Source organism: Mastigoproctus giganteus, chromosome 12 (assembly GCF_048544385.1).
Source record: "Mastigoproctus giganteus isolate SK-2022 chromosome 12, ASM4854438v1, whole genome shotgun sequence".
In the NCBI taxonomy this organism is placed as follows: Eukaryota; Metazoa; Arthropoda; class Arachnida; order Uropygi; family Thelyphonidae; genus Mastigoproctus; species Mastigoproctus giganteus.
This window is the reverse complement of record NC_143586.1, coordinates 46,711,489-46,738,578: the sequence shown is the minus strand read 5'-3', so window position 1 is coordinate 46,738,578 and position 27,090 is coordinate 46,711,489. Positions and strand designations below refer to the sequence as shown.

At 34.9% G+C, this 27,090-nt stretch overlaps 1 protein-coding gene across 3 annotated transcripts in view; it reads right to left on the bottom strand.

The window, feature by feature from the left end:
• Actn (alpha actinin) overlaps window positions 1-27,090 on the bottom strand; it is a 307,581-nt gene that overhangs the window by 116,302 nt on the left and 164,189 nt on the right. Inside the window, exons 8-9 of one of the 3 annotated variants that reach the window (XM_090386850.1) lie at window positions 19,507-19,605; window positions 19,374-19,459 (exon numbers count right to left, since the gene is read on the bottom strand). In XM_090386850.1, the coding sequence (XP_090242976.1) occupies window positions 19,374-19,459; window positions 19,507-19,605 (185 nt within the window). The remainder of the gene's footprint in view (window positions 1-19,373; window positions 19,460-19,506; window positions 19,606-27,090) is intronic. The other 2 variants (XM_090386853.1, XM_090386851.1) reach the window with 2 other exon arrangements.

The window sequence follows — 27,090 nt, the reverse complement described above, 5'->3', positions numbered from 1 at the left end:
TGGCTGATGATGATGATGACCAGAACTAGACAATCCGATGAATTTCGTTTTTTCCTTTTAAGAACCACAACACCCTAACTTTGAAGGCATTAATTTGAGGGGTTTCGTGACTATATATCCTAGTCACGATATATATCCTAGCAAATATTATATTTTTTTACCAAATCAGACTTAATCAGAAATTTATAACTTTGTAATAACGGCAAAAGGCATTCTAATATTCACAATTATCTGAAAAAAAAAATAATAATAATAATAATAAATAAATAAAATAAATAAATAAATACAGTAGGCCCTCGATTTAATGGACACAAAATTTCTCTCCTAAAGGAAAAATTTAGAACTTTTTTTTAATTTGCAATTAGCATGAACCTAAAATTTCAGGGGAGTGAAGGATGGCTGTGGCATTTTCGAAAGCGCCACGGCATTGTTAATAAAAGAACCTGTGGTGAATCTTTAGGTGCAGATGAAGAACAAGTTGAGGCTTTCAGAAAATATTTAAATGACTTCATTAAAAATGAGGGCCTCATTTTATCACAGCTTTATAATGCTAACGAGACTGGGCTTTTTATCATGCTGTTCCTAAAACTACGCAGGCTTACAAGCACAAAACAAGCACCCCTGGTTGTAAGCTAAAAAGGAGCGATAGGCTTAAGCCTATGGCCTAAGTCATGAGGTAAGGCAAAAAAACCTCATGCTTTAAAGGATTTAATGAACCAGTTACCAGTGATATATTCTCACTCAAAAAAATGCCTGGTTTACAATGGATATTTTCTGTGACTGGTTCTTTAACCATTTTATTTCTGATGTGCAACGCTATCAGACAGATGTGCCAAAAATTCCTTCTCATGAAATAAAGGCTGTTTTAGCAGGGATGGGAGAATTAAATGTGCTCTTCTAACACTACTTCACTGATACAGCCGATGGATCAGGGTGTAATCGTTGCATGTAAGAGATTGTATAAAAAGAAGTTTTTGGAAGAGGTGATGGTTGTTTTGGAAGAAACAGAAGAAGATACAAAAAGCACCAGGACACTGAAAAATTTACATGCATATGTCAGATCTGCAATCTTCAACTTAGCAGCTGCGTGGAAGGATATGAAGATTACAACTGGCAATTAATTAGCCAATGCTTGGAAGAAGTTGTGCAAAGTAAAATCTGAAATGGACTTTGAGGGAGTTGAGGCATCTAATTTTTGGGACACTCTTCTGAGGGCCAGCAACAAAAATGCAACTGAGAATGCGGAACAGTGGCTCAAAAATGGTGAAGGTGATCCGGGCTATCAAATTTTTTCTGAGGTAGAGATTGTGGAAAATGTTCTTCATGGAGAACAAGAGGATGACGATGATGACAAAGAATCAGCTGCACCTCATCCTAAATTGTCTGTTATAAGACAACATATAGATGACATCATACATTATATTGAATCATCATCAGACCCTGGTGTGCTTCCTTATTATGAACATTTTAGAAAATTTTGATCTACGGTAATAAGGAAGCAGCACCAAGGTGTAAGGCAACTGAAGCTTGATTTCTTCAAGACCACTTCATCAACTGGACCTGTTTCACCAGAACCCTCTACCAGCAAGGAATTAACACCTCTCACTCCATATGACAGTTGTTTCTGACTCATCTTTTTAGAAGACTGGAAGAAGGTTTGTTTGTTTGTTATTTGGTTTTTAGGAGCATTAGCAACTAAGACCATATTGCTCCGGGATATGCGGTGGTCATTCCCTGACCTTTCCACATCCTCCGTATTTGGTGGTGATGGGCTCGAACCGAGGTCTAATCAAGAAGCGTGTACTACACACTGCTGCTCCTTCCCACCTGGCTACGGAGGCGCCACTGGAAGAAGGTGTGCTGGTCAGATGAGTCACATTATTTACTCCACACTGTGGATGGTTGTGTACAGATTTGGCATCAACAACATGAGGCCCTTGATCCATCATGCATGGTATCAAAAGTGCAAGCCGGTGAAGGCGGTTGTATGGTGTGGGGCATGTTTCACTGGCAGGAACTTGGACCCCTGGTGCATATGGAACAACATATCACTGGTGGTGTCTTCCAAGGTGACAATGCGTCAAGCCATCGGGCACTTGTTGTGCAGGAATGGTTCGAGGAACACAGTTTTGACTTCCAGCATATTGATTGGCCTCTGAATTCCCCCAATATCAATCCCACTTGTGGGACACTATGGAAAGGCATATCAGGCACCTGGATACACCAATCACCTCCATACCTGCATTGCTGACTGCATTACACACAGCTTGGTTGGCCATACCTCCCGAATGCTTCCGACATCTTGTTGAATCAATGCCACATCGGATAGCTGCTGTACTGAGGGCAAAAGTAGGACCTACGAAGTATTAGGTAGGTGGTGATAATTCAGTAATCACTCAGTATATGTTTTTAAAATACATTCGATTTAAAGGACTTTTGGCAATAGCGGACTCCCCCCATTAGTCCATTAAATTGAGGGTCTGCTGTCTGTGTAAACAATAAGCACCAGTTATAGTGATCATGTTTGCAAACTAAATTTTGATTATAATAAGTGAAAATCGATGAACATCCACAGGCTATAAAAATAAAGATATAAAGTACAAATTTACACTTTATTACCAGAAGTTTATTACCAATTAAGTGAAAATTGAAAGAATATTATCCACAGGTTAGTAAAATAAAAATAAATTTATACTTACGTGCACAGCTTAATTAATATACATATTAATTAAACATAACACTTTGAAATATGATTATAATTTAAAACAGTCACTTATTTTAGATTGTTTTAAATTATCACTGAAAAGTTATTTATAGATTTTTCAATATTATATAACGGTTCATATTCACAATCACTTGCACCAGTTTCTTCCAACCCTCTCCTGATGGCTACAGTTTCATGAGTTTGCCCATTTGTAACTAGAATTCGTTCGGGTTCATCTTCATTTTCCTCCTCCTTGCCAAAATTATCAGTAACAGACTGGTAATTTTATCTGTGAAAGCTGTAGTAACTTGTAGATCACCATCTATGTCCACCCAATCATTAAATTCTTGTCCACCCATATCTTCAGGCCTTTCAACATGATCAGTAATGTGACTTAGTTGACCATCATGAATAATTAATCCACATTTTTTGAAACAGTTGCTAATGCATTTTGGAAACTTCATCCCAGGCACTCATTGTTATATGAAGTGCATCTAGAACAGTTTGCGATATCGGATGATGTTCCCAAACAATCATCTATAGACTGGATGATTCTTTGCCTCATATCTGATCTGTAAAAGGTCTTAAAGGTTTTTATTATTTCCTGGTTGAGAGGTTGAATCAGTGATGTGGTATTCAAAGGTAGAAAAACTAATTCAATATTTTTGAAAGTTAACTTTGGATGAGATGGGCAGCTGCCCAAAACCAATGCAAATTTTTTGTTTTTCTTATCCAATTGCAAATCCCATTTATGAAGATAATCTTCAAATAAAGCTGTCATTCAAGTGTTGGTGTTAACGGCATATTCAACAGGCAGCTTTTACTCCTAGGCAATTTACTCTTGCCTAATAACTAATGGCTTCATCTCGATTGTTCCCATCATGTTGTATGTTAAAAGAACTATAATCCTGTCTTTGACCTTCTTTCGCAGTTGCTGAGGAATTTTTGAAAATCGTGCAATGGTCAGGCGTAGTCCTATAGTACAACCCTGTTTCATCTGTATTAAAAATGTCTTCAGGATTATAAGTGCTTAACACAGTTTTTGATAAGAAGTTTTCAACCAGTTGTCAGCTGAGAACCATTGGAATCCTGTTTTTCTCCGTGAAGTTTTTTTGTAAACAATATCAGGCTTCATCTTCCATCTTGTCAGCCATTTGTCTGTCACCTTAAACTCTTTATGTAGTTTTCCAGCAAATTCATTAGCTTTTTGAAGAAGAATGCTATGATGATTGGTGCATTAAATGAGCTGGCCTGTTTGAACCAAAAGAACAGAGCTTCATCTACTGTTTGGCATTTCCCTTCATGCTTCCTTTTTCTGATTTCACTAATCACATTAGTGTTTAATGTGTGATGTGATTTTAATAATTTTGATAAAGATGACTGAGGCACTCCTAATTTTACTGCTGCTTTCCTTTGAGACATATTGCATAAGTTTAATTTTTCACATGTTTCTATAATTTGTAACTTAAACTTTTACACTCAAATTCACCCTCTTTCTGTTCACCTACAATTTTTTGGGTAGTAAAATTTAAAACGGTAAAAAAGATAAACGTCAATTGATAAAGCACACAGCACGTACAAATTGGAACAAACCTGACATGCGCAAGTGAGATACGGAGTAAAAAGTTTACAAAGTTTAGATGTAGGAATGAAGAGCAGCTTTCAGTGAAGGGGAAACACATTTCACCATAATAACATAAAAACATACAGAATTCCAGCTATCGGTATTATCGCAAATGCAATAAGATCAAGTTTGCTACCCATTTATAATAGATCATATATAAAAAAAAAAAAAAAAAAAAAAACACCCAATACACCAAAAACTGCAAATTGTTTTTATTGTCTTATGGTTGTGACCTCTAGAAACGTGACCTCCAAAAATGTGCTTTAGAAAAATATTACAGAGGTGTTCAAAACTGATTCTTATAACCAAAAATTTGATTCTAATAAACGATGAAAGTGTAGTGCATTTTATTGATTTGAATCAGTTCTTTGACATTTGATTCTATAAAGCGGCTGATTCTAATAACCAGTGATCACTATAATTGGCACTTACTGTATATGGGTGGTCTAAATGTTAATACTACAAGGTATAGGATGAATATATGAGGAAAAGGAAGCTATCCTTCCTGAACACTCTTTAGAAAAACCATGCCGTGGATAACATAATGTAGTGAATCAGAAAGCAATCTTCACCTACTCTTTTGAACATTTTAAGATTGAATGACAGGTTGTTTGTTTGAAAAGTTCCACAAATCTCTGTTCACAATAGTGAAAAACAGGAAAAATGTTGGATCAAGTATGAAACACTGCTAAGTCTTTTTTGGTTTATTTCTGGTGTCAACAAGTGGGCATGCAGAATCTCACTTTGGAAAGAGCTACTTCATTTGCTGGATTCTTAAAGTATCTGTGGCTAATGTGCTAATGACAGCAGATTTGTTTAGCTATGTCATTTCCCTTTGCTGAGTGAATCAGCATTATATGCAATTTGTAAAATCAAATTATACATGTCTGTGATGCATACATATCTGAAATACACTTGAAGTCATGATACAAATAAAAGATAAGATAAAATAAAAATAATAAATTTCTGTTTATTCTCAATATGGCAGAAGCTGGAAGAGATTGTTAATTTCTTCTTTTGAATAATAACTGAGTTGCAGAATTTTTCTTTCATAATTTTCTTTTTGCAAAAAAAATTACTCTAGCATTCAATGATTTTTCAAATAGGCATGGTAAGTGTAAAACATTCAATGAGACAGAGAGGGTTAAAACAATAGGAATACTTTGTCACACCTTGTGCAGAACACACACACACACACACACACACACACACACACACACACACACACACACACACACACACACACACACACAGTATTGCATCTAATAATAAAAGTTCAAAGAAATTTATATGCTGATAGCCACATTATGAATGTCTGAAAACTAATATTAAACTAAAACCTTTAGCATCCATTTTACCTTGCGCACACGCACGTGAAAAAAAAAAGAAGCATATGTATTCATAATGAATTGTCTTTTGATATTTGTATGGTTATAAAATCTTTCTTTTAAAATTTCAAGGAAATTTTTTTACTGGAAGCTGCATTAAGCTTCCAAAAGCTGGAATAGCTTGATTCAAATAATAAAACAGAAAAGAATGAAACTGAATAAATTAATTATAAAAAAAAAAAAAAAAAAAAAAAAAAACACACTACGGCAATTATTAATACAAAATTTTGGTTTTGTGAACTACATAGTATTATTAATCAGGGGGAGAAAAAAAATTTATGAAATTTTCATAAATGTCAGTTCAGTGCCCTACTGAGTTTGCTTTTGGGTCTCCTTTATAAGTGCTTTTAGTCAAAGTGGACGACATGTGTAATCACAGAAGTGACTATGAATCAGTTAAAATAAAATTTAAATGAACAAAAAAAGAAATACTACTTTCTGAATGACCTTTGTACTCAATTTAGAATAAGCTTGGAGAACACTCAACAGGATGCTTTGTGCATTTGTAAATGCACCTAAAAAGAAATGAAAATTAAGGTGTAATTTTTTAATTATTTATATTTTTAATTATATTCTGGGGAACAGCTGCATCGTTTTTTTAATGCAGCTCTTTCTCTTCACATTTCTTACATTAGTGTAAATTAGAAATTAGGATCAGATCTTCATGCTTGAAATCGACACTATTCTGTACTTGGTAATTTACCTGCTTTATATAATTAGCCTGATAATATCTGCTCAAAACACAGAAAAAGAGATAAAGCTTTTAAAAAGAAAAAGAGATAAAGATAAAGTAAAAATATGCGATTGGATTGTTTTCAATACAAGAATAAAATTTTATACAGATATTTTCTCAATAATTATTATTATTATATTTTTTTAATGAAAACTGTAAACACGAGAGGTAGTAAAACCTATAGTACTTAGTACCATGCTTAGGTTGGAGGTTGAGAAGATGAAAGAAGATATTTCTTGACATTAGACTTTAACTTCTGTAGACGGTAATTTTCAGAAAATACGTATGAAGGAAGGTTGCTCCAGAAAATGGCAGTTGAATGAATAAACAAGGAAGATGAAAAGTTGGTTCTGTGAGTTGGACAGTAAATGGATGTTGGCTGGTGATGGCGCATGTTTGGACTATTTTGAAAGAGAGAGAGCGGGAATTAAAGAAGCCAATTCGGAAGAACAGTGCCCATGGAAGTATCTTGTAGAAAAGGCATGCAGCTGAAACAGTACGTCTATGAGACAGTGAGTGGAGAAACTCTGTTAGAGATGAGTTATTAATTAACTTAACTGCCCTCTTCTGAATGGAATCTAGAAGCCTGAGAGAGGTTTTGGGGGCACCACCCCAGATGTGGGAACAATCCATGGTAGGGTGAATTTGTGATTTCTACAGAGTAAACAGTTGTTTGGAAGAAAAGTAATGCCAAGAGCAAAAGAGAAAATCAAATTTTTTAGATGCAGAGGAAGAAATATTTGTAATGTGCTTGTGCCAAGAGAGATTAGAAGTTATGGTAATCCGCAAAAGAGATATATCATCTTGCCTAGAAATCAGAGTGTCACCAAAGATAAGCATAGGAGCAAAAGAATCCTTTTTGCGAGATATAAGACAAGACAGTTTTAGAAGGATTAAAATCAACTAAATTGTCTTTGTCCCACTGGAGAATTATCTGGAGGTCAGCATTTAAGGAATTGGTGCGGATATTCGAGAAGTTGAAGCTGATTAAGCAGGGCAATGTTTCTCAAACTGGAAAGTGGAATGCAATGTGCTATCATCGGCAAAACTATGGATAGGATTTCCAGTCAATGGAAGAAGGAATTTATTTATTTTATTTATTTTTTTTTTTTATCATTGTTTTGTTTGGATTTTTTTTTTTTTTTTTTTTTTTTGGCTGGTGCAGCATAAGCCATAGGCTTTCTTGCACCATGCGGCCGTTACTAATACTAATACACTAATACTAGGTCATTAATATACAATGAGGAAAAGAGTGGGGGAAAGAACTGAACCTTGGGGGACACCAGCATTAGTGGAGAAGTTAGAAGACAGAGAGCCATCTACCATCACCCTCAGTGATTGATCAGAGAGAAACCTGGATAACCAATTACAAAAAACAGTTGGCAAACCATAAGATGTAAGCTTGTTTAGAAGACCTTTATGCCAAACACGATCAAAAGCCTTTGAGATGTCAAGAGCAACTGCTTTTGTTTCACTGAACTTTTCCACTGAATTTGTCCATAAATGAGTAACATAAGCCAGAATATCACCAGTGGATCGACACTGATGGAATCCATACTAGAGATCTTTGATCGGACGGAAGGTTTCTAGGTAGTTTAAGAGTTGGCGGTTAATTGATTTCTCCATTACTTTAGAAAGAGTAGAAGTAATTTCAATGGGACGATAATTTTATGGGAGTGATTTGTCACCCTTTTTAGGAACTGGCTGAATACGAGCAAATTTCCAAGCAGAAGGAAAAACACCTTTGGAATAAGAAAGTGAAAAAAGGCAGCAAAGAGCAGAAGTAAGTTCAGGAGCACAGGTTTTGAGAACCAGTGGAGAAATATCATTAGGACCTGGAGCTTTCTTAGCATCAAGATTCGTCAGAATCCTTCTGACATCCTTTTGATGGAAGACTACAGGAGGCACTGAATGGAGTGGGTTGGGAATGGTGGGAGGTGTTTTACCAGGATCATTAATACATGAGTCGGAAGAAAAAGGGGATGCTAGCAGGTCAACTTTATCCTTGGCTGAAGTGACAATGGAACCATCTGGTTTTGACAGAGGTGGGAGCAGAGATGGACGAAAGTTGCAGCCAATAGCTTTGGCAAGAGATCAGAATGCTTGGCTACCATTAGGGCAAGAAGAAAGTTTTCTAGTCTTAGCCTGTTCAAAATCTAGTTTGGACTGATTAATAACTGCTTTACAATTGTTGCGAGCCTTGGTGTAGCAAAAAATGAAACTGAAGAATTGGAAACAAGTCAATTACGATATGCTACATTCTTCTCATGAACAGCCTTAGCACATTTATTGGAAAACCAAAGTTTAGATAAAAGAAGAGATTTTAAAGTGGAGTCTGGAATAAAGGATTCCACTCCTCAAGAATAATTTTGCTGGCACGATCTGAGCAAACATTGACGCCAGAAGTTTTGAAAAAAGGAAATCTAACCAACCAAGGAAAAGAAATCTTGCATGTCATTCCATTTTGCATTCTTGTAATGCCAAACAACATGAGGTTGGAAATAGCCATGAGATAAAGGCTCCATTGGAGAAGAGACAATCACCAAGTTGTGATCTGATGAGTGTGCCTAAAGGACCACTCACTTCGACTGTGTACTTAGAAGGGTTATTTGTGAGAAAAAGATCAAGCATGTTGGCTGTATGGTTAGAATTGTCTGGTATTCTGGTAGGTAAATGAACAATCTGTGTGAGGTCATTATTAATTGCAAAAGTCTCAGCATCTTGATCAGCTGGGTTGGTGTGTCTAGAAAACAGAAGATAGCTGGAATTGTGAACATTAAAATCACCAAGGAAAATTACCTCACTGTTAGGAAAGTTGGACTGGAGAAAGTCAAGTTGCAAAGAGAGGAAGTCAAAGAGTTCCAAATGATTAGTAGAGTTGGGAGAACGATAGAGACAACAAATGAATTTGGCAGAATGAGGTAGAGAGATTTCAAGCCAGAGAAGATCAGTAAGAGGAGATTCCAACTAGCCAAGTCTCTGACAGGGAATATCGGAATGGACATAAGCACAAGTACCACCTTTGAGGTGAAAAGAATCATACAGCGAATAATTTGGGCAACTGAGATGAGCAGTAGTTGAATCAACTGATAACCAGTATACTATCAGAAAAAGTACATGGGGTTTGGCAAACTGCAAGTGGAAATGGATATCGTTAAGATTAGAACTGAGACAACATATATTTGTGAAATGAACTAGGAAGTTTTTGGGAGGTTTAGATCTTTTCGCAGATAAGCTTACTCTATTAGTTTGACAATTCATGGTGTATTCAATAGTAAGAAAAGATGGGGGAAAAACATGCTGTATGAAGTAATGAATGTTTTGGATATGGCGTACACATGGTAAGAATATACCAGATCCTTGACATAACATGGATTCAACAATGCCCCCCCACCACATACACACTACTCAGACTCCCATTTAATTATTAACTAAACAGATAGTAATTCCAAAAGCATACAACAATATATATATATTTACAAACAATATATAGAATCCAATCCATAGACAAAGGTCAAATTGCAAACCTGTATACCACTACAAGTCAATAAAAAACTGAACATTTGCTTAAGTATCAAATTACAAAAACAAAAGGCTTAAAGGTATAAGGTAATAAATAAAAAATATATAAACATCAACATGAATATTAAAGGAATAATTATACTGGAAGAAAGGACATGATATTCAAAAGTAGAGGAAGCTGTGCATTATCTGTACAAGGATTTCCAGAAATAAGAATAAATTTCATTAAGTTTTGTATTTGAAGAGAAAATAACCAAATGATTTTGCTATTCTATTAAAAAATTGAAAAGCTATTGCACATTGAATCTTCAAATATTGTTAAATTTTGTATTTGAAGAGAAAATAACGAAATGATTTTGCTATTTTATTAAAAAATTGAAAAGATAAGCAATTTGTACTTGATAAGCTATAAAGTGTAATTAAAAGTGTGTCCCATCCCAGTTGCCATAATGACATATCCCAAGCTCACTTGCCCCAATAAGTATATTCCCTAATAAATATAACTGGCACCGAATGGCACTACAGGAATTTAGCTGCTGTGTGTTCCTTTAAAGGAAAACAGAATAGCGATACATACAAGGCTTGATCAAAGGGTTCAGTGAATGATCTTATAATTCCTGAACACATGGCAGTAACTAAAAGATTGTGAACAGATACATCTTTTGAACATGTAGGCAGAACTTACAAGGCCTCCGTAGCCGAGTGGTCAGGAGCGGGAGTGCAGTAGCACACGCTCTTTGAGTAGACCGGGGTTCAAACCCCTGACTGCTGAATACGGTCGATCTGCCAACCTGCAATGGACCAGCATGGCAGATTATGGTCCATTTTTCTCAAGGAGGCTTCCATCCTGCAGTGGGTTGATAATGGCTGCACTTTACCTTTTTTTTTTTTAAAACAGAACTTACATTTTTTGGGCATGTAAGTAGGACTTACATTTTTGAGTAAGTGCATAGACTGATATAGCTGAGTGGTCATCAGGGGCAAGAGTGCTGTAGCACACACTCTTTGAGTGGACTGTGGTTCAAGCCCATAATTGCTAAATACAATTAATAATTGTATTCATGATTTACTGTAAGCTCCTCTGACCTGGTGGTCATACGAGAGTATGAACAAGAACATATGGAGTTTTAACTTACAAACTGTTATGTACCAGTCTAGCAGAAAGCTGCTAGACTAGTGCATAGCAGCCTAGCAGACAACTACACTGAGTGAACATTTGTTTTTCTGAAAAAAAAATAAAATCTGAACATGTAAACATTAAATTTTGTTGTAAACTTGGAAATTCAGCCACAGAAACACATTAAATCAGAGGGTCCCAAACTTTCTTAGTTCATGGCACCCTTACAGTGTCTCAGTAATTTTTTCACTGTGTTTCCAGGCCTAAAGAAACACCTAACAGTTCTGTTTATTAAGTAGTTAGGTCCAAACAACTTAAGTAATGTTGAAACAACTACCTTGAAATAATAGTTTGCATGGTATCCGATAAATGTAGAGTATCGCTGTGTTTCCTTTGAAAATTCAAAATATCCTGAGACGCCACTGTGAATTCACTGTGGTGCAGTTTGGGAAATGCTGCATTAAATGCTTGTTAGACTTTAGGGAGATGATGCTACGAAGAAAAAAGTTTAAGTAGTTTAAATGGTTTCAAAAGAGAAATTTTTCAATTGAAAAGATGAAGAAAAATGTGGTCACCCTTCAACAGCACAAAACAATCAAAGCAACAATGAAGTCCACACCATCAATTGATCAGAATGACAACTGAGCATTTGAGAAATTGATAAGATGTCTTTTTCATTTGGCTCAGTTCAGGCTATGACTGACTTGGCTCAGTTCAGGCTATGACTGAGGATTTAGGCATAAAGCAAGTAGTGACAAGTTTGTTCTATACATTCTTATAAATAAAAAAAATAATAATAATAAAAAAAAATGTTCAAAAATTTTGATTTTCATTTTTTTATGCCACCTATAATTTCAATCCTTTATGAGCAACAGCTGTTAAAAGCTAGTATTCTATATTAAAAACAGATTTTTAATAAGTTTTGAAAATTAACTCATTTTAGACCTAACAGAGCAAATGCAGATTTAAAAACCACACCCGTTGGCTTATGCTTTGTTTTGAGGAGTATGCATCACTAACAGCAGTGCTTTCTGCACAAAACATAAAGCATGTGTGTAAATAGTTTGATTTCAGATGATGCATCAATGCCATGAAGCCAAAGAGCATTACTTACCAGAGAGAAGCACGTGACAGTAAAGTGATGTTGTTGTCTATTTGATTTATTGGTACAATGGCTACTAAGGCCATCTATTACAGTCTTAGTTTGTACAGGTTTGGTCTATTAAACCGACAGATTCAGATATTATGGTATTTGTTTATCATTTTTAAGAAAGTGAAAAGATCATTAATGTCTTGTCAGTCTCCCAGAATTTGTTGTAATGTTAGCTTATTAGAGGAATACAGATGAGAAGAGAAAGCTATTTGTCATTCTCTTAGGTATAATTAGCATTTAATAAGATGTTTTACTGAGAGTTGAGTTTGATAATTACTGCATAATGAAGGCTTATCCTGTGTGAGTTGAGTAAGTAGCTGAGTTAGGTGAGTATGCCAAATCTAATAAGTTTGATTTCTTCCTTCCTATTCCCTCTTAGGCTTAATGGCCACGCTGCTTATGATCATTCTTAATCTGAAACAATCTATTGCTTTTGTGCTTCTGCCAAATGAATAGCCATTCTTTTCTTACTGTTACATTACATGATGTGTTTGTAATCAGTGCTGTAAGGTATCTGGATGTCTGACTATATGATACTGGCATTCTTAGCAGCAAAATCTGCTTGTTTGTTTCCTGATTCTAGCATGCCCAGGTAACACAAGATTATTTTTTTTCTGTTTGTATGAAGATGCATTAACTTTATTCAAATTTGTCGTAGTAAGGAATGACTGGAAGGAAGTTTACACTGAAGAGTGGGATCAGTAGAGATATTGGTTTCAGGGTATAAAGACTGTTTTATATTCTCTAAAGCCATCAGGATAGCACATGCTGCATTCTGCGGTGTAAATGCTGCACTCCAAAGGGAGCTGCTAGGCCATTGTAATGTTGGTAGAATGACAGTTACACCAACTTTATCTCAGAACTGTCTATCTCAGAACCATTGGTGTATATTTGGGCAAACTAGAAAATCAAAGAGTGAGCTTCATGGATTTGCTTAACATTGAAATTTGGAAGTGCATTCTCATCCCATTGTTGGAAATGGTTAACCACATGTGCAAAGGGAATCTGCCATGGTGATGTGCCATGCTAACATCTGGAATTATATTATTCATATTTAGTCCCCAACCTAATGTAACCTAATGCCTGTTTATTTTGATTCAAATTATCCAACTTTGGTGTGAACAGGTATTGCTACATGAAATAATGTGAGGAACTTCTGATTTTAGCAGCATACTTTAACAGCAGAGCATGCCGATAAAGGCATAGCAGGGGTTCATGTGCCTCCATATAGAGACTTTGAACTGGCGATGTGTGGAAAACCCATAGTGCAATTCATTGAGCACTGTGATGTACAGGTTCAAGCCATTTTAATACACTTTGTCTGGTTGAGGCATATACAGGAGACCCATAGTACAGTTGAGATCCAATTAATGAACTGTATAGTTATGGCAGCATGTAATAATCTGCAATCCATAGCACAGCAGAAATTAAGTAAAATTTAGGTTTCTTAAACAGGCTGTATGAATATGCTTAATATGCTCCAAAAAAACTTAATTTTTTATCCGGTATTTATATTAGTCCAAGAAATCTAATACTATGTTGAAAAGTAACTGGATGAGAAGTGAGTTATAAGTCTGGATCACGATGTAAATTATGTTTGAGGCAAAAATGGATAGCTGTTGCTTTTTGCTTTGAGAATCAATAAAGATTATTTTTAATCCATTGAATAAGCCTGTTAATGGTGCCTTTAAACTGTCTTTCAATTAGATGCATATTTTTAAAGTGGCATGAAATTGCAAGATCGTCAGCATACTGATATGTTCTGGATGTGCCAGGAATGTATTTAACTGAAATGATCCTGATGGCACTAAGCAAAGGACCCTGAGATTCCTTCTTCTTGCACAGCTTTAGGAGAGAGCATAATGAAAATATACCTGAAAGAATCTGTTGCTCAAAGAGTACTGGATAAATTTTGGAAGATGACCTCGAAGACTGGATTCATACAGATTGCAAAGAACCCTATATTGCCAGGTTATATCGAAATCTTTTTTGATGGTAAGATGTATCATCACTAAGTGTTCATTCCTAAGAAATGCCTTTTGAATATTTGCTTCAGCTTTCACCATGAGATTGGTGTTGACCTAGCTCTTTGAAAGCCATAGTGATTTCTACTTAGAATGTTTTCAGTATCTAGGAACCATATCAACCTGGCATTAATTATTTTTCCAATGTTTTTCCCAAACAACTAGTCAATTATATTAGCATTCTCAAAGCCTTTCCTGGCTTTGGGAATGCTAATATAATAGAATGACACCAGCTAGCAGGCTAGTAATCCTCATCAAAAATTCTAATAAACAATTGTAAAAGAGCAGTTGGGGACCACTCAAATGATAAATCATGGCACAACAAACTCCGTTAGCACCTGCGGCACTATTCTTTGATCATGCAAGTACACTGTGCAACTCGGTCATGGTAAGAGGTACATTATCTGGAAGCTGGCATGTATTATTAAAATTCAAATTATATTTTTCTGTCTGTACTTTATATATGACTGAAGGGTTAGCTCATATGTAGTTACAGGTGAAGGTATTTCAAACATTTTGTCTAAACAGCTGGCAATTTTGAAAGGATCAGGGATTTAATTCCCTTTTAGAAGTAGTATTTAAATGGTTACAGGATGGTATTTTCCATTAATTCTGATTTTAGTCCAAACTGTTGTGTTGTCTGTGGATCTGTTTATAGTGAATGTGTATCAAGACCCATGCTTCTTTCTTATTCATTTAACCAGTGATGAGCTCTTGTTTCTTAAACTGTATCAGGTTAGCAGTGGTTGGGTGTTTGTGAAATAAATTCTGGTATTTATTCTCTTTTCCTGCATCGTTACAGGCTTTGTTCCACCAAATTTCCAGTTGGTACTGGATTTTGACAGACAGTTTAGGTATGGCAGATTCTGCAGCTACCATTATCCGGTGAGTGACACACACGAAGTTTACCAAGGAGTCAATGGTGATAGATGCAATGGTCTGAATATCTAAATGTGTCAATTTTTGATATTTTACCCAGTTAGCTTTGTCAAACTTCCAGACTGTCTTTATTTCAGTTTTAGAGGACAGTTAGTCCAGAGCTGAATATTACTGGGAAATAGTTACTCTTATGAGGGTTATGAGTAACTGTCTATTCTATAAGTCAAAACAAGTAGCTGAACATATGTTTGAAGAGCATATCAAGAGGTCAATTGCAGAAGTTTGCCTCGAGGAGAGATGCATGTGACTGTCATTGTTTAACAATGGTAAATTGTGCTTTTCAAGAAATTTTTAAATTAAATGTCCTCTCTTATCAAGGCAGAAGGAATCCTGTAGGGTGATGCCCATTACCATCACCCAAAAGATATAAAAAGAAGTTGGTAGTTGAGTAACTACATCACTCAAATCAATAAGAGTGTAGGAATGACTGGGAAAAAGCAAACGGTATAAAGAAATAACTGTTACTGCTACCCTGACCATAACTCGAGTGGCAACTGCTTCTAAAGGTATTTGCAGAGAGACGAGTCTAAAGGTGTTCTAGAGTTTACTAGCAATGCTACTCCTCTATGAACCTATACATTTTGTGATGTATTACTCTCATAGATATTTGAGAGGTCAGATTTTTTCCTATAGGCAAAGAACAACAGTCTTATATTCACTAATTAGGTCATATACATCATCTAAGTTTGCTTGGAGTCCACAAGAGTTTCACTGAAAGTGTATGTACATTACTGGGGTTAATCAGATGTATCTGTTTGCTTACAGGATGTAGTTTGTTTGCACCTGTCTACTCTTGTTTTTTTCCTCTGTTTGGGAGTATGGGTCTACCAATGTGTCTTTCTCTGTGTAAATTTCAAAAAATGGATCATCCTCATGTGATTTTTCATCTATGCCTATGATATCAGTACTGGATTTTTGCTCATCTCTTTTAGAGGAGCTTGTTTGCAGTAAAGGCTGCTGTACACAATTTTTATCTGGTGATACTGTCAATGGTGTATTTACTGAGTGAGTTGTATATACAGTTGGGTAGGTTGTTCTTTTAGTGAGGAGAGGACTGATCTTGCCCAGTCAGATATTAAGATGCTTGGGGAAAACTGAATAATTGGTCTTATCTGTATTGTTATGGACCATTGCTTTTGTACAACTGAAGCATAGGAGGTTGATTTAGTAAACACTAAAAACTGTTTCTCTGCTTTTTGGTGTGGCACCTTGTGTTTTGGAATTTTCTTTTCTCTCTGCTATTAGATGCAGTCCTTTGAGTATGCCGAATAATTTCCCACAGTCTGTATGAACATGTTCTTTTGAATCACAGATGGTTACACCTCTGCAGTCTGCAGTTTGCCTGAGAGTACCCAAATTATTGACACCTAAAACACTGGACTGGGTTGGAATGTAAGGTCGAATTTTGCATCTTAAATACTCAGCTTTTATGGTCGATGGCAGAATTGACATATTAAATGTGAGAATGACTGTCCGGGTAGGAGTATTTCATTTTTCTTGATAACTATCCTTTTAGCATGTATTACATTTTGTTCACTTAGTTATTGAACAATCCTTAATGTATCTTCCTCAAATACATTAAGGAGATCCCACTCTGTTATTGCCCCTTTAAAGGAGTTCAAGGTGGCACAAGGGAAATTCCACTGAATTTTTAATAGTCTCTCTGAGTGTTTATGCTTATTCATCTCTATTAGAAAGTTTCTAATCTTCAAATCATTTTTGGAAGGCTAGTCGCATTTTCAAGACATTTCTGAATAAAAAATGGGGAGAGCTTACACGATGGATGTCTATCAAAGAGTGCAGTATTAGAAAAAGAGGAGCAGGGTTTCAGTTCCTTCTTTTTTCTGCCTCCTTTGCATTAGACCCTTTTATATCAACTCTGTTTGACTGATCTGAATCAAGAGATCCAGATTAATTAGTGGTATGTCTGGTGTTGTCCACCATTGCTCCTTTTAGTCCCAGGTCAGCGATTTTCTTCTCCCAAATTTCCAACCAGTGCCACATGCAAAATAATAATTATATACAGTTGAATTAAAAATGGAAGAGGAAGAAATGGATCTGGAGTCACAATAAAGACAGACATGAAATTCTCTGTGCAGGATAAACAAGCCATGAAGAAGGCCCATGGTGTCCCTACTGATGAATAAACAAATGTTCACAGAGATTGAGAGATTTTAATTCCACTATATGAGGTAAGTGTGTGAATGCACTTGGAATACTAAGTACGGAGGCCACACCTGAAAAAAGACATCATAATTCTTGAAAAAGTCCAAAGATGGGCAATGCACTGGTGATATCAGCAAAAGGGTGCCTGTACGAGGAGAGACTTTGAATATGTGGACTACAGGTAACTAGGTACTTTAGAGGGGATCTGATGAGATTTATAAGGCTCTGAGAGGGATCAGTAAAATGAATGAAGAGGAAATTTTCACAGCATTAAGTGACGCTAGAAGTAGGGACGTAAATTGAAACTAAAGGGAAAGAAAAATACAGTGGATTGCAGAAAATTTTCTCTTTAGCTAGAAAGTTGTTAATTCGTGGGATAAATAGCTTTAATGGGTAGCTGAGGCACATTTTGGGAAGATTCAAAGGTCTGCTGGATTGAGATAATATGTAATGTGCTCCAACCAGTGCACTTATGGTAAGAGAGAAATGCCACAGAGTAGTGCTTTTTTTTTTTTTTTTTTTGGTTAGTGCAACATAAGCTTCTGTTCCTTGCACTATTATAGCCAACACTAATAATATAATTTTTTTTTTTTTTTCTTTTTCTCTACAAACATAGTCATAATATGTTTCCTCCAGGAATGAAAAACCTCTTATCCCACCCCAAGCATTTAAAAAGGGTTTGTGAGAACCCTGGGAAAGCATCCCTGAAAATAACATTTTATTTTCTCTTGCAATTTTATAAATATTATAACTTGTTTGTCATTTCTGAACATTACCATAAGTAATGTTCAGAATCATTCGCCTCGCTCAAATGGTGTCTGTGGAAGAGGACCAACATTTCCACAAAGACTAAAATCCGACTCTTCCGGACTTTGATCCTGCCCATTCTTCTTTACGGATCGGAAACATGGATTTGTCTCAAGTTAGATTTGAACAAACTTGAGGTATTCCAAATGCGATGCCTGCGGCAGATCTTGGGCATCTCTCTTCGCAACTGCATCACTAATGATACCATCCGCGCCAGATGCCAACAGCAACCAACCATTGCCGACCAAATCCAGAAGCGAAGGCTTAGATGGTTTGGCCACGTATGTAGAATGGGCATGAACAGAATACCATCCACACTCCTTTGGAGACAACGACCCACCCAATGGAACATCCAACGGACCGCGCCTAGGAAAACGTGGGCCAAGCAAGTGGAAAATGACTTGAAGAGCCGACGTCTCGACCTTAACCAGGCCAGGACTGACGCCATGGATCGTAAGGTATGGAAGAACATTACAGAGCAAGTCCAAACCCTGCGGCACCTACAGCAGCATACTGGTTGTGTGGCCAACCGCCTCCCCCAGCTGCCAGCTAAGGACCAAAGAAGAAGAAGAAGAATAAATGTAACTGTATCTTCTTCCATTATTGCAAGTTCTCTACTACACTAAGGAGCAAGTCTAGGCAGCTGACTCATATTATCAATAAAAGCAATATTGACATTCCAACTGAGAGAGTACAGAAGCACGCACGCATGCACACACTTCAGGCCCATTTGAATGACAAATGGTTAGCATGTGTATTCACTGTTAAAATGATTAATGTAAATTCCCTTGACTTAAGTAGTTGCGCTGAATCATAAACAAACATTTTTAATCCCTGGCATTCCTTAGCTGTGAAGGTATTTGTGTATTTTTTATTTTGTTTTAGTTTGTGATTTATATGAAAAAGGATGGTTTCATATGCAGTTTTCTCTAAAATAGAAAACATTCAAAAATGTTAAGTTACATGTCTATACATCATTTTATATCTTCTAATGATCTTTTGTTTTTAAGATGTGCAACTTTACAGTTTGCATGTTTTTTGCTTCCTAACATACACTATCTCATTAAGAAATAAATGAATAGAAGATTTATACAACAGAAAGAAACTTGAAGCAGATATTAAATACCAAATATTATTTGAATCAATAAATTACCAAAATATTTGAAGAGAACTTCTAATGGATAAACCATTCATACCTGTTGAGCACCTGAGAAAGTATGGTAGTAGGAAGATACATATGTCATAACTGCTCTTTCATCTGGCATTGCAGTATTGTTGAGATCTACAAAGGGAGTAGACATATAAAGAACAAAAATCATAAATCAGTGCAAGTTAACATTACCTGCTGAGCACCCTGGAAAGCATGGTAGTAACATGATACATAAGTCATCACTGCCCGTTCATCAGGCTTTGGAGTATTCACCATATCTGTAGGAAGTAAAATTTACATTAAGGTCTCCTTGAGCATACCTGTAGAAAGTTAAATGTTAGTTTTTCTCTCATGCTGCTACATTCCTGTGTCTCACTAAAATGAAACTAGCAAAGCATATAACAATTTGTAAATCAAAAAGGTAAACAACTAATTATACTTAGCACTTTGACAGAATCAAAGCATGAGCACATTACATATTATCTCAAGAGATTACCATATTTTCCTGAAATTAAGATAGCCCTGAATCAATGGCTCCCCTCACACATACAACAAAACCTTCCTAATTTGGATTTCACTGATTTGGACCTTCCATACTTTGGAATGCTTTCTAATGTACACATTTTATTTATACAGAATGGAAATTTAATGATACAATTCCAAACTTTGTCAGAACAGTTTCACAATTACTACGAAAAGAAGTAAAATCATTCAAATGGAAAAATTAAATGCAAATGGAAACAATAAGACATTGTTATTATCTTAGAGAATGTGCCTGCACATCTTTCTGCTGAAATTTATCAAGTAATGATGAAAATATCAAATGCTCTTTCTTATCCACCAATACCATGCTCTCATACAATCAGCAGATCGTGGAGGTGTAAATTTTTTTACTCAGCTGTAAATTTTTTTAACAAAGGAAACAGTTAAGAGGGTTTAGTTTTTTTTGACAATCATCACCGCAAGCAGAACACAGCAGGAGAAAAGACAGTGACCAATACTAAAAATTATGACAAATAATGCAATTTACAATTGAGCTGAAGCAGAGTATAATACTAAATGCAAGGAAAAAAACTGTTAAATGATGACAATGTTCTTATTGATTTAGATGGAATCAGCTGAAAGCATCACAAAATGTGCTACACAACAGTGATTAAAAGGATATTAATTTGGGGAATGTCAGAACATGGCATAGAAAAAGATGAAGATGAGGCTAGATATTATGTGGTAATGGAAGAGAAAACAGCAACAGCAGTTTGAGGAAAAAAGATTGGTAGAAGTTGAAAGTGAGGAAGAAAGGAAATAAGTGAAAGTTAAATTACGCAATGCTAAAGGTTGGTCTGGATACTCAAGTAAATTTGCTAATTCTAACAAGGAATTCAAAAAAATATATTTTTACATCACCAAGAGAAATGAAGAATGAAATGGCAATACAATGTAGGGCCTTTACTAACAGAAAATTTAGGATTTCTTCAAAAGAAACAACACGATTGGGGGTAGACTACATATGATTAAATTTTTTATAGTTATTAGTGTTTAACACATTGCATTTTGTTTAAAAGTCATTATTTGATGGTTAACTAAGTGATTAAATCATTTTTGTTCAATTTCGTTTTGAATAGATGTATTCAAATCATAAAATATTCATAAAGTTTCTTTTGCTTTTCATCACATCTGTACCTAATATCATTTAAATTAATATATGGATTTGTAAACAAAATTGCTTGTTTTTATGAACTACAATTTGAAAGTATTTATATATCATTATATTCATTGATTGATGGGCAAATGATAATTCTATTTTGTTTCCTAAAAGATAAAAACAACTTACTCCATTATGAAAAAGTAAAATGTGTTTCAGTTATGTTCACCAAAATCGGAAATTTTTGGTTTTGACGTTTTTTCCCCCTTAATATTAAACTACATTAATATTCCAAAATTGCATTTTCATAGTCGGAAATGTTGATGGTTACTCTGGTTGAGACATTTGAACTTATAAAGGAAAAAACTGCATGCTGTTAAAAATTGGATTTATACATAGATTTAGTTTTGCAGATTCTTTACATAAAGTATAAATAGATTGCATTGCAATAATTTATTTAGTACAGTACGAAAACAAATATCACAATCAGAGATGCCAAGTTCTTGGTGCCTGCACAATGCCATGTGCCTTAATAATTGAATATAAACATAGATTTAGCTTTTCAGCTTGCTTATATGAAATATATATAGATATATTTAGGGTGCTAAGAATCTCTGGGTATGACCAGGCTGCCAAGCACGGAAACTGAACTTGGCCTGTTACAACGTAAGATCGCTCATTGGTGAAGACAGGACATTAGAGCTGGAAAAGGAATTAGAAAATGTGAATTGAAATTGGCTGAAACAAGAAGAAGTGAATCACTTATAAGTTTATCAAGTGGAAATCTGCTGTACACCAATGGAAACAGTGAAAGGAGCAAAGGTGGAATTGGCTTTCTGGTCCATAAAGATATAGAAAAACACATTTCGGAATTCAAAAGTACATCAACAAGGGTGTCAAGACTACTATTCAGGATTTCTAAGAGGTACAAGCTAAAGGTTATAATGATTTATGCACCAACTTATGATTTATGCACTATCATTATGGGGGACTTCAATGCTAAGGTTGGAAAGAGACAAAAGAGGTAAAAGACTTGTGGAATTTGTAGAATCTCGAGGAATGTCAGTAATGAACACTTTTTCTCAAGAAAAGGGTGAACAGAAAGTGGACATGGAAGAGTCAAAATGGATTAACAACTATTGAAATCAACTTCATCCTCACTAATAGAAGATATATCGTGAATGATGTTACTGTCCTGAACAAGGACAATGTTGGAAGTGATCACAGAATGGTAAGATGCACACTTGATATAGATGTAAGAAAAGAAAGGAAAAAACTGACTTGAGTAAATAATACAAAGGTCTTCAAGATAACAGAAGAGGAGAAAAAGCAGTATGTACTGGAACTTCTGCAGACTGCTCAGGACCATGATATCGACGAGGAATATTACAACTTTCTGAAAGTGATAAAGCCCAAGAAACCTATAGGTAAAAAGAAATCCAAAGAAGAAGAAGAAGAAAAAATTAGTCAAGAAACACTTGTTATGATGAACCGAAGATGACAAATGAAGAGCAAGAAAAACACTGACAAGGAGAAAATTGAGTATACTGAGTTATGCAAAGCCATTAGAAAAAGACTCAGAGAGGACATAAGAAAATTTAACACAAGAAAAGTAGAAGCAGCATTAAGGGAAAACAAAGGATTTAAATCAGCACCATGAGCAGTAATATTGAGAGACAAATTATACTGAAACTGAAGAATAACAATGGTGTACTTATAAATAGCAGAGAAGGCTTAATTCAAATAGCAGAAGACTACTATAAAGAGTTATACAAGGAGCAAGGGACTGATCCCAGCAGTGGGGAAGATGGATCGCAAATTAGTAACATATACAACATACCTGATATCCTTCCTGATGAGGTAGAACATGCGTTGAAGAAAACGAAGAATCAGAAAGCCCCGGGGGGGAAGATGAAGTTACTGTAGAGTTGTTAAAATTGGGAGGAAGAGACATGACACAAAAACTTGCAAGACTCTTCACAAAATACATTAGAAAAGGTGTGATGGCTAAGTGGAATAATATAATCATAGTTTTGCTGCATAAGAAAGGAGATAAATCAGAAATTGGAAATTACAGACCAATTAGCTTGTTATCTCACATCTACAAGTTGTTCACAAGGGTCATTATTAACAGATTAGAAATAATACTTGAGGAGAATCAACTGAAAGAGCAAGCTGGCTTTAGGACAGGATTCTCAACTATGGATCACCTTCACGTAATGTCACAGCTAATGGAGAAAGCAAATGAATATAAAACACCATTATGCCTGGCATTTGTGGATTATGAAAAGGCATTTGACTCCATACAGCATAAGGCAATGTTTTGGGCACTGGAAACACAAGGCATAGATTATGATTTTGAAGAAAATATATGAGAACTCCACCTCCTTTATTAGACTAGACAAAAACAGTAGCAAATTTAAAACTGAGAAAGGAATTCGACAAGGAGACACAATATCTCTGAAGTTGTTTACTGCTGCCATTGAGGAAGCCTTCAGAAGATTAGACTGGTCGCAGAAAAGAGTCAATCTGAATGGAGAGTACCTAAACCATTTACGATTTGCAAATGACATTGTGGTCATAAGCCACGATCCCAAAGAATTAGAGGAAAATCTTAATCAGTTATGCAGAGTTAGTAAGGATTTTGGATTAAAGATGAATATGCTAAAACAAAAGTAATGATGAACAAGTATGCCACAGAAAGGGATATAATGATTGAAGGAGCAGTAATTGAAAAGGTGGAGTCATATACTTATCTGGGACAAGTCATTAGCTGTAATAATGGTAAATGGCTGGAAATCAAGAGAAGAATAAATTTTGGATGGATAGCATTCAGGAAATATAGTTACATACTGAGGAGCAATATCCCAATTTGTCTGAAACGTAAAATAATGAACCAATATATACTCCTCACCATGACTTATGGAAGTGAAACTTGGGCACTCACCAAAAGAATGGTGAGTGAGTGCCCAAGTTACTCACCAAAAGAATGGAAGAGAAGTTGAGAACTACACAGCAAAGAATGGAACAAATTATATTGAGAATCAGACTGTTAGATAAGAAGAGAAACACGTGGATTAGCAGCAAACTCAAGTAAAGGACATTCTTATCAAAATTAAAGAACTAAAATGGTCTTGGGCAGGACACATAGCTCGAAGACATGATGATAAATGGACTAAGAAAATAACAGAACCGTACCCAAGATGAGCTAGAAGTAAACAACGGAGATGGAAAGATGAAATTCATGAGTTAGTGGGTAGTTAATGGATGGCCATTGCACAAAACAGAAGGAATTGGAAAGTTGCTGGAGAGGCCTTCATCCTGCAGTGGATTGAAAATGGATGATATATAGATAGTAGTATAATAATTACACCAGTACAGCCAGAAAATAAATTCCATAATCAGAAATGCTGGTGGGCATGCTGGACCACAAAGGTTTAAGATTACAGTTTTCCAATGCACTGTGTATTTGTGTTAATTCTTCCTAAAGGAACAGTACTTCCTTTCATATTTGGTTTGGTTGGTTCCATGCTTTGATTTTGACAAGTTAAATAAAGGAATTATGGTATATAAAAATTTATTTGCATTTGCTTACTAGTTTCATCTTTAGTTAGCTATTAACCACCCAAGCAGCCACACTATTCTACTGTCACAAAATAATCAGTATTTTAAAATATTCATCAAATAGCTTTTAAAGATTAAAGTAAACACATTTGTACCATCCTTTAAATAACCTTTTAGATTATTAAATTTTGATTCTTTTAGTTTTTTCTCTATATTTCTACTTATATTAACAGCATTAGCAATTTAATCAAGTCAAATTAATTTAAATTAAAAAAAAAAAAGAACTGGTGGGCAAAAGTATTACCCTCATTAATATGGAATTTTAGAAGCAGTCTTAGAAATGCCTTAAATCTGAAGGGAAAAAATTATTTCATTTTAAAATTCAATAAATATTTAATTTAATTTTTATCTTTCAAAAAAAAAAAAAAAAAAAAAAATTTGAGGCCTTATTATTAGTTCCTGATTTAACTTGACAAGAACATTTAAAAAAACTAGACCATTTGGGTGGTTAATTATATCTGAAGCACAAGCAAGGTGAAACCATCATGCTTTAGCACTTGTAGAGAAAGAAATTCGTAAGTTCACCCATGTCACCTAAAGAAAAACAGCAAACAATATTAGCTAGTAATATATGCACACACACAAAAACATGCATCAAAAACAAACCAAGGCATCATTAATTTATTATTATTATTTGACAACTCACTTTTGAAAAATATATATACAGTAAAACTCCTGTAAACAGTTGTCTTTAATATTCTACCTAAATATATTTAGAGAGTATATGTGGAGTATATTTTAAAGAATAATGTTCATTCCATTACAAAATATGGATTGATGACTACCTAAAACAACCTGTGCATAATACAAATAAAAACTGGAAACATATTTTAAACAAACTGTCAAAAGAGCTATATGTAACAAAATCATTACAGTACATTTGTTTTTAATAACAGGTTATTAAAAATAAATTAGACATTCAGGAAATTATACAAGCTATTTTCTGTGTTGTTGTATGCAACAGTTAGTGACCTTCTCTAAAATACTGTTCCTTATCTAGGAATATTTTAGAAATTATAATGTGTATCAAATCAATCGATATATTGTCATTTTCATACATTGCCAAAATAGTGTCTTATTTATATGTGTACCTGTGCACACCATATAACATTTCCATGATAATTTGTGCAGACATTAGTCATCAACAGAGAGAGAGAGAATTTCTGAAAATACATATAGAATGCATATTTCATGTTTAACCCACTATCAGTTGCATACTCTAAGTGGAGTGGGACACATCATTTGCATGGTATCCATCATCTTTTGATGTTTTTATTTTTATTAATTATGATTTAAAGAATGTGTTCTACTTTTCACTGTCTGAAATATCTTGTACTTATGCATTTTTTCATTTATCTTCCATTAACCCCCCTTTGGGGTGCATTTTCAGAAGCATACACAATTGGTACAGCCATAGTGTTGTAAACACACTCTCTTGCATCATTTAGAAAATACTGGTGGAGAAAGGGACATGAAAACTCAATTCCATTCCCTAATTAAAAAAAAAAAAAAAGTAATCAGATACTAAGTGAGGGTCAAACAGTTCATAAGTTGAACAAAAACACAACTCAGCACATTTTCAAACTTTTCTTACAAAGGAGAAAAATGAAATTCTTCCTTTGTGTTTCCATTGTTGGCAACATGTTACAAATAGTGTCCTCACATAAGGCTCAACTTCACTTCTGATGACTAGGAAAAATTTGTGGTGTGTGCTTGCTGTAATGATAGCATGTGAATTCACTTTAATTATTTTAATTTTTGTAAAAATGCTTAATTTTTTTATTACAAATATATACTAAATTATTAAAGCATATTTCGGCATTTTAATGCATATTCAATTCCTTTTTTGAGCATAGATGCCCAAAATAAATCTTTTTTTTTTTTTCCTTAATGCATATAAATCCTTTCTTTAGTCATTACTAGTATAGGTTTTAATGAGTTAACAATGCTAAAAAGTTTTATTTTAATTTCAGATATTATTATAGATGGCTGTGGTTAACAGATAATACACGTGGATGGAGGTACACACACTGTGAGCAGCCCATATGCTGCAACATAAAACTGTAGTCATACTGCCATGAAAACGAACAACAAATGAAGCGTATTTTAGAAGTAAAGGAGTGATTAGGACACTTATTTTCAAACTAATTTTAATTTTAAACAAAAGTAATCATACGAATATATAATGAAGCAATGCATAGAATCGATTCTGATCTTATTTCAGTCTTGGTGTATAATATAAATATAATATCGACATTCACTCTCTTTTCCCTTAGTTCACCAATCCCTCCACTTCTTAACAGAATATGTTCAGCATTGAACTTGAGTTCAATGTCACAGCAATAGAACTATACGTGGTCTTCTGTTAAATGTTCACTAGTATATTAACAATAATAAAACAATTACAACAAAACTGTAAACTTCACTAGCTCTGGTGGCTGTACTGAATATAAATTAAAATTTATTTATTTAAAAAGAGATGGAGGTATCAAAAGAA